Here is an 8,919-nt window from a genome sequence, read left to right as displayed (position 1 = left end):
AGGGTGTGTGGCCCTATGGCAGCTAGGATAGGCTCCAGCCTAGGGAAGAGAATTAGGTCGTGCCCATCATTGTGCTCATCTGACTTTCTTCTCCATGACGATCTCAGGTGAGGCTCTCGGATATAACTGATAAAAATAAATAAATAAAGATAAAAATAAATGCTTGAAATAAATAAATAAATGAAAATAAAACATTTGAGCAGCCACCTCCAATGTATACTCCATCAGTCTGCTTACCACCAGCACTATAGATGTTCATACAATGCAATAAGCAAAGCCTCAGGAGAAGTGTGAATATCACTCATCTCGTCTCAGTTTTGGAACAAGAGCACGCGGTCTAGTTGTGTTTTTGTGCGTAGTAATCAGTAGGGACACACCTCGTAGCATCAGTAGTCAGTATTTTTACATTAATAAATATCAAATAAGATGATTAAATTCACTCCAATGACTCAATCAATCTGTCTTTTTTTCTTTTCAGCTCATTATTTTGGTCATACAGTCACTAACTTTGCATTTTTCATTTTTTCCACCCGAGATGCCGCAGGAAAACAAGTTCAGTCAAAAGTGATAGCCTCATATAAAGGCATCTACTCAGACCACCCAACCAATAAAGCTGATGAGCTGTTGCTGAATGCAGCGGCAGCAGCTTCAGAGGCAAATATTTTGGATAGAGATGGTAGAGCTTGAACAGAGAACAAATGTGAGATTTAATGATGATGATGATGAAACTCCAAGTGGTGCTAATGTTAAAACAATAGCTTTCTCAGTCCCCAAATAGTCAAACAAAACCAACCAAATGCTGCAGGTTTAAAAATGCCTCATTTGCAGGGAAGAGCAATCTCCTCTCTGTTATGATTGTCAGTCATCTGTCTTCGCTTCGCTGGTTTAGTAGATTGACGTTCCTGGACAGCTTCCACCCACGCAGCATCCTCATTCTGATGCAACCGCAGTAACATACCCACACACTCCTGCAGTTGCTTGTTCAGAGGCCCATCAGCATCTCCTTTTCCTCTTGTTGCTCCATGTTTTTGTGTGCACAGAGGCCACGGAGTGGGGCAGTTATCAGGACCAGCGCTGCAGTTACAGAGCAGGCATGGGTGGGAGCAGGGCAGGGCTGCGTGCACTCCGAACAGGGAGTGCGACAGGCTGGCTTCTCCCAAGGAGATAACTTTGTTCTGGGCCAGGGGAGATGACATCATGACGGATGGCAATGAAGATGTGGGCGCAAGGAGCAGGAAGCTTTATCTCACATGATGGCACCGAGAGGATGGAGACACACACATGCACATAAACACTTGTGGATCACACTGCTCCTCGCTGATACTCCAGTGAACTCGAACAGTAGTCACTCCCCACTGAACACACATACGTACGTGCGGGAATACACACCTCTGACATGTTCACTCTTCCGCAGGGTCTAGGAGGTGGCTGTCAGTTAAAAGGCATAAATCAGACACAGAGGGCAGGTCACTGTGGGTGACTGTTGGGTTACTGTCACTTTCCACTGCACAGCATCTAAAACTTTTGGAAAATACACTGAAGAGACTGATCTCAAGAAGGACTCCCGGCTTATCCTGTAGGTTTGTACTGCATGCAGCTGCACAATACATAGTGCATGAATTCTTTTTCAAACTCTAAAACACTAACACACACGGCTCGGTTTTTGACACACATACATATACATATACATATATATATATATATATATATATATATATATATATATATGCCTGTGGAAGGGAGGTACTGGGTGTGAGAGAGGGTCGGAGTTAAACCTGCAGGTATGGCATGATGCATCTTTATAACTACAAAACCAGGGTGCTCCCATTTTGGTACCACTTTCAAGTCATCACGATAATCCATGGCGATTCAGGGATCAAATTCCAGCAAGCCTGTGCAAAGCCTCTGGGAGTGCTTTAATATTGACTGCAGATCAGTTTGTCTAACTCTTCCTTACTAATCACTGCTTGCTTTGATTTCCCCCAAAGCTCAGAGGCTTTCATCCTCCTGGCTAACTAACTGACAGCGAGGGCTGTTTGCGCACATCGTGCAATAGTTACTGATAATGAAGCCTGAACTGGGTGATGATGAGCAGCGGTTAATGATGAGTGTGGTTAAGTGGCTTTTATTTCGCAAATTTTTCATTGCAAAAATCAAATTGTTTTAAAGTAGTCCATTCTTTACTCTGCAGGAACCATGTGGGACTATGATTGCATTCAAAAATGCAATAATAATGCAAACACAACACTGTAGAAGGTTTGAAACAACATTAAAGACTCGCTGTTGTAAACTTGTAAGCTTTTAGTTTTTTGTAAATAGACAAATGTAAATTTTCTTTTGGTCAAAGTGATTTGATTTTTCACTTGCAGCTGTTTTGTATATTTTGTGATTCATTTTATTTTATTTCATTTTATGTCTCAATTTAATAACATAATTTTTACAGTATTTTTTCCCCCAGGTTACTAAATCTAAGCTAATAATTTAAACCCTTAATTATCATAATAACAAAGAGCGATCTTCAGAAAACCTAATGATGTATAATAAATGTAATAAATAACAACGTGTGAAGGGAGTGCGGAAAAAATACGATATTCATTGTCTAGTAATATTCAAATGTACATATGATAATAAAGTCACTTCTGTGCTTCTAAAGTGATCTTCTCTGCAGGTTTTCTCTGGTGCACCATGTGTCGCCTCCTGAATGTCTTGCTGGCCTTGCTGAGCCGCTTCCTATTTGCTGTCCACGGGGTGGTGACGGTGTGGCGAGTTGTAGCTGTTAAAGAGGAGCCGCTCTATTGGCTGCTGCTGACAGGCGTGGCTCTGTTGGGTGTGGAAATGGCCATCACTCTGAAATGCACCCGTAATGCAGAGTGGAAATGGTAAAACACATTTGACATGATTTTCCTTTCTGCATAACACACTGAGGCTCAGTCAATTTTAAGCCAGATGTTAGCCCTCTGCTTCTTCCTAAATAATAACAATAATAATACATTTTAATTTGTGGGCACCTTTCTAAAACCCAAGGTCACTGTACAAAGCACAGAACAGATTTGGGAGGATGGTGAGTGAGATGCAGGCAGACTTTATAAACCTGTTTGGTGTTAGGGAGTAAATAACTCCTAAACTTGTAGCTGCAAACTCTTTACAACCCATCTGCCCGAGGCGGCTTTTGTAAAGGCCTGCGATATTCTGTGCCACTAAATTCTCTCTTATCATCCGCAGCTCTTTCTCTCTTTCACTGTCCATCAAAGACAAACATATTCCTCTGCTGTATTACTGCTGTCTTTCACTGAACTGTATTATGAGCCTACCATCACATCAATGTCACAGCCTCTCCTATCCACTCACGGAGTAAATGTCTCCTTCTGGCTCGACTCATTTTTGACCAACAAGCTTTTTTTTTTTTTAAAGAAAGAAAGAAAGAAAGAAAGGAAAAAAAAAAACATCAACCGACTTCAAATGGATATGAGCATTTAGTGTCACACCTCATTCAACACCAAGCTATGTCTTATTCAAAAGCTCACGAACTGAACATCGTCAGATGCGAGCTTTCTTCGGGCCTCTCTCTTTCTCACTGAGTCTTACTTTGAAGTTCTGTCCTCATGGAGAAGGCTTTGCACTGTCAAGTGGGATTTGCATATATGATGAGAATAATTGCCTGTCTGAAATTCGATGCTTCCTATGGGGAAAAAGGGACTCTTTCTTCTTTAGTGGGTGGCAAAAAAAGAAGAAGCAAATTTCTATAAATAACCTAACCCCCTCTTTCCCTCTCCTTTGGTGATCCTCTTTTAGGTTCTCCCCCATGGTTTTCCTGTACCTCAGTACTGTCATCCCGTCCATTTGGTTTCTGGAGCTGAGCCTGCTACAGTCCAAGCTGCCTTTCAACAATTCCTCGGGCCATGAGCTTCATTTGCTGGCTCACATCCCGATCTCAGCGGTAGGCGTCCCACCAACAAAACTGCCCTGCCTGCCTCAACCCTCCACGCAGCCACATTAAAGCAACACCTGATATCAGATAAGATTTAAATCTAGCAAGGGGGTGGATAAACTATTAGTTGCAGGAAATGTGTAATAGACACACAGAGATGAAGTCCAGATAGGCTCCTGCTTGAAAAATTCTTAGATCTCTTCCCTTGTGAGATGGTCTTAGTGAAATTTCTTTCACGTAGGATTTGGGAGCTTTTTGCCCCATGGCTGTACTCAAGGCTGGGTGGCAGCTTTTGAAACGTGAAGATCTTCCCGTTTTGGGAATATTGTAGAATATCAAGGGGGAGGGTGGGTGCTTTCAGGATAAACGTAATGAACCTTGACACAAAACAGTCGACTTATATTAAAAACAGAGAGGAGATGGCTGGTTTATTTGATTATTCATTAACACTGAACCCTTGCAAACACTTTCAACATGACTAGACTTCCACTGTTTTATTTATCCAGGGGATTAAGGATCTGGACCCAGAGAACTGGGTAGCTGGCCTGGAGCAAACCATGCTGATAGTCTTGGTTCTGGGTCGCTGGCTCATGCCCAAGGGGGACATGTCACGTGACCAACTCTCACAGCTTCTCATGGTGAATGTGGGACTGGGTGCTGACATCCTGGACATCTTCGACACCTTCAAGGAGCCCGAAGTCAAAACCAACCAGGCAGTTGTCATCATCGGCTTGGCCCTGTTCTCTTGGGCGCTCATGCAGTTTCCTCTGGTTCTCACTCAGACACGACCCCCAAAGGCGGGGCCTTCTCAAGACAGCAAGGGTGGTCCCTTCTGCTGCTCCAGGGCTCCACCCTCATTCACCTCCTGCTGCTCCAGCGAAGTCTGGAGCTTGCTGCTCACAGTGGGACTCCAAGATGGCCCGTTCCTGCTCTACCGGTTCTACCTCATGGTGCAAGAGCAGGTGCTCAACCAGCTGATGATTTTCTTCACCTGCAAGAATATCCTCATTGTTCTTTTGGAGCTCTACAGAATATTTGTGGTGCAGTGTGAGCAGCAGGTATCTGGGCTGGAGAGATGCACTGCTCTGGTGCTCCAGTGTCAAGCACATGGGGGCAGCAGGGAGGAGGAGGAGGTGGAAGAAGAAGTGGGTAAAGACGAATGTTGGGAAGAGCAGAGCTGTCATATAGACATGAAGAAGGGGACCGAGAGGGAGGAAGATCAGAAAGGTGTTCAGGTATAGAAAGGCTCAAAATGTCGTGAGGCATGACTCCGGCCCCCAGGAGGGAGGGAATAGCTTTCACCAAGAATGAAGTCTAAACCCATCTGCCATCTCTTACATCTCAGCCTCGTTTAGAGACAGTCTCAGCTCTCTGGAGGTTCAGCGACTAGAAACAGAGCACAAGAAAAGAGAGTAAGTCCCCATTGAAAAGATCAGAGATGAATTTATGCAACTCCCTTTGATAAAAGTGGTGTTTCCATCACGGGAGCTTTCTCTGCTCGAGAAAATCAGTTCCAAAGAACTGTCAATCTCTTTAATAGTATGAAGCAAATAACAAGGTAGCTGAAACAAAATAAATACATCGGGGAACTTTACACTTCAACAAACTGGTCTCAATAAACAAGAGCTTAGTATATGGAATAGTATGACTGCATCATGATATGTCCTTGTTTTTAACCAAATAAGGTTGGTAATCATGGCATTCGATGTTCTATGTAATAATTTTTTTTTTAAATTTGATGATGTGTCTTTTCTTGCTGGTGGATGAGCATTTTCTAATAAAGATATATGAGGAAAGCACAGTGCTGTTTGTTTTGTTCTGCTCGCCATGAGATGGCAGTGTTGCCAAGTCAACCAAGGCACAGCAAGCATCTGCTTTGTTTACTTGACTGTAACATACATGCTATAGTTACACAGAGGGAAAAAAAAACCAAAACAGTGAGACAGCAACACCACAGCAGCATCAGCAGCAGCGGCAGGAGGCATTTGTCTGGTTTTGGTATAATATCGTCTTCTTTGAGTCTCTCTGTAGGGCTCGATGGTGGCAGGACTGCACGTGATGAATGAATTAGAAAGATGTAGGCACCTTCGGGCAGCGGGCTTGTACTTAATAGTCAAATGCAGTCGATGTGGAGACGTTTCATAAAGAGTGAAGAGGCTTGCTTCACTTTTCAAGGTTTCATTTTCCTCTTGAGCACAATCAGACCATGGAAGTCTGTTTGAGAGCTCGGCGCATTTTTATTATGTCTGAAAAAGCACACTCGTGATTATGTGGGAGTTGTTTGAGTTCAACATGATTTGCTCTCGCCTTCTCTCTATACAGAGAGATGGAAGGTGCTTTTGAGATATTGCTCCACAGCCCACAAAAGAGAGACTGCTCTTTGAGAGCCTAAAAGGACAATGAAATGTTTGAGCTGAAGCCCAGAGTCTCAAGGTTTTCGAGCCACTTCAAGCTGGGGGGTTGACGGTGGTGGTAGGGGGGGATAAACAGCTGCACCCCTCCCCTCCTCACCCCCCCAAACCTCCCATTCAGACATTGCCTCTCCTGTGGAACGAGGTCCGTGATGACCCTCTCACTCCGCGCCTGCAACGCTGTGTTGCGCAGGTTGAGAATGAAGAGCGGCTGTGGCATAGAGTGGCAATTCAATCAGAGGCCTTTCCAGCACATGCCCCGTATCTGTTTTTCATCAAATTGCTGCACTTCACCTGGCCTCCAAGGTGATGATAGGAGCTGTTGGGGCTCTGGACGAGTTGGGACTCTTTGTTTTCAACGAGCTCTCGATGAAAGAGCGACAGAACCGTGAAGTGCTGGAGGAGAGTGGAAGAGAGCATTTGAGTGTTTTCCTCCCTCTGTTGTCCAATGCATAGATTATGAGGAAAGATTCCCTAAAACGATGACTGTGGGCCACCTCTGGAGGACTTCCTGTAGAGCGCTGCCGTATTTCCTCTGTGGCAGCGCTTCGGTTCAAAATATCAAAGGCAGAGTCGACTTTTAAGAGAAAAGAAGAGAAAATAATAATAGAAAGTTCCCACTGGGATGTTAATTCTGCCATTTATGCTTTCTAGTACTAGATAATGCCCGGTTTACGAAGTCACTCCCAGGCAAATGACATCACACAGAGCCAATGGGAGGGTGCCGCTCGTCCTAAGCACCTGAGTTTGGGGAGAATCCGATATTCCTGTGACAGCTTGATGTGGGCAATACAATAGGGTGATGAAAGCTTGGTTGTGATGAGAGTCCTTTTCCTCTTCAGATTAACTGCATGCTTTAACAAGATTGTGTGGGTGTGTGGGAGGATGGGGATGTCAGCTGATCCACGGGCTGCCCTACATAGATAGAGAGCGAGGAAGCGAGCGTGGCAACTCAAAGCCTGCGACTCCACTGCACATGGATGTATTTTTTTTTTCAATTCAGCCCTTGCAAGCATTTAACTGTGTCCTGTTCACATGGGAAAAATGGGTGATGCACGTGGAATTCTTTGATTACATCCTTTCATCAGGTCTTTGCATGCTTTATATTTTCCCTTTAAGTCCTTTAAACTTACTTATATGATCATATTTCTGAGGACAAAGCGAAATGACTGATCGCTGACAACATATCATTTGGTGGAGTGATGGGCGTATTACTCACACCGAAGGTACTCAACCAGCGTTCGAGCACTAAAGCATTGTTGCTCTTATAAGCTCAGACTCACGCGCCTGCATGTGTCACACTACATGTAATCAATGCAACTACCTGCTTTTACTTATTTATTCTGCAGAGGCAGGGACAAGGTTAAAATGAGCAAAGAGTTCAATGCGCACAATGTGGTAAGTTGTTACACCTTTTACCCCATTTTATCAGGATTTCTCTATTTTTCCTTAAAAAATGGTATTGATAGGTCTACCACAACATGAAGGCTGCACAAGTTCCACTGAAAAGGGAGAAACAGAGCGAGGAACAAGCGAGGCAGAGGCAAAGCCAGAGAGAAATTCACTCAACTTGAACAGGTGCATTTCCCATAACAGCGCCGAGCTTTCTCACCACATGCCACAATCTCCCTGTTTTGTGTCAACTAATCAGGAAGTCCAAACACGCCAAGGTTTGCCTCATCAGCCTCCAATACAGATAAACCCGTCAAAATGCCACTGAAATGTTACAGCGAGACAAGGAAGAGTGAAAACAAAAGGCAAACTTCAAATGAACTCCCCCCAACTTTTTGACAGGTGGCTGAGGAGTCGGCTGACACTGCCTCGTGCACCACCGCCGATGGAAACTAATGAGCTTTACTTTGCTGTTTGTGGATCGGGGATGTTTGTCTTGTTTCCACATGGTGTAGGATTTTAAGATTGAATCAGCAGTGTGGCACAGAGGTAACATGCAGGTCTAATTTATGACAAATCGGTAACTTCACCATTTCTGCCTTATCATCCCTTCCCGATCCAGTGGAGATTAACATATTAATGCTGTTAATTATTAAGAACAGATGGTCTAGTAATAATAAAGCAATTAAACTTCTCCAGCGCAAAGAAACAGACACTAGATTCAATGAAATTGGTCATCGAGCTGTGGTAAACAACGTAATTGACAGCACGGTGGCTTTCTGTGGAGAGTGCACACCATAGATCAGCAGTCTGTGGGGCCCACATTGACTGGACACCAATAAGATTACATTTACCCTGAAACACAAATAACAATTAAAACGCTAACAAGGCACTAAACACGGCAATTAACACCTGCTGGATGAAGAACAATGACAGCCAGAAATGGAAAACTTTGTGATTTGCTACATCAGTGGTTTAAGTCTGGTGATTTTTCCATATCTAACCTTATTTTTTTTAACATTAGAATGAGACCAACAACACTATGCAAACAGTAATTACTTCTTGAATCACACACCATCCCTGATCTCCTTCTTAAGAGGCTTTGCAGTACTATAACTTCATTATAACAGCTCCTGACTACAGCTAGGTCAAAAAACCCTATTAAAGCTTCATAAGTGTTGTTTACTG

At 43.6% G+C, this 8,919-nt stretch overlaps 1 protein-coding gene across 3 annotated transcripts; it reads left to right on the top strand.

Annotated features, from left to right (window-relative positions):
* The first annotated feature begins 1,408 nt into the window (after nt 1-1,408).
* On the top strand, nt 1,409-5,716 carry LOC146644953 (transmembrane protein 26). Of its 3 annotated transcripts, none has more exons than XM_085394590.1 (4): nt 1,409-1,576; nt 2,654-2,879; nt 3,793-3,937; nt 4,435-5,716. In XM_085394590.1, the coding sequence occupies exons 2-4, from the start codon at nt 2,686-2,688 to the stop codon at nt 5,167-5,169; spliced, it is 1,074 nt and encodes a 357-aa protein (XP_085250716.1). In that variant the 5' UTR covers nt 1,409-1,576; nt 2,654-2,685; the 3' UTR covers nt 5,170-5,716. The 3 variants fall into 3 exon arrangements, with proteins under 3 accessions (XP_085250716.1, XP_085250715.1, XP_085250714.1); XM_085394589.1 differs by having other exon boundaries at nt 1,409-1,580; nt 2,669-2,879; XM_085394588.1 differs by having other exon boundaries at nt 1,410-1,576; nt 2,669-2,879.
* The last annotated feature ends 3,203 nt before the right edge of the window (nt 5,717-8,919 follow it).

This window comes from Rhamphochromis longiceps, linkage group LG20, assembly GCF_057381845.1.
Source record: "Rhamphochromis longiceps isolate RC_006_pf linkage group LG20, R_longiceps_female_GT1.1, whole genome shotgun sequence".
Taxonomy (NCBI): domain Eukaryota; kingdom Metazoa; phylum Chordata; class Actinopteri; order Cichliformes; family Cichlidae; genus Rhamphochromis; species Rhamphochromis longiceps.
The sequence above is the reverse complement of the archived record's forward strand: the minus strand, read 5'-3'. Positions and strand labels throughout refer to the sequence as shown.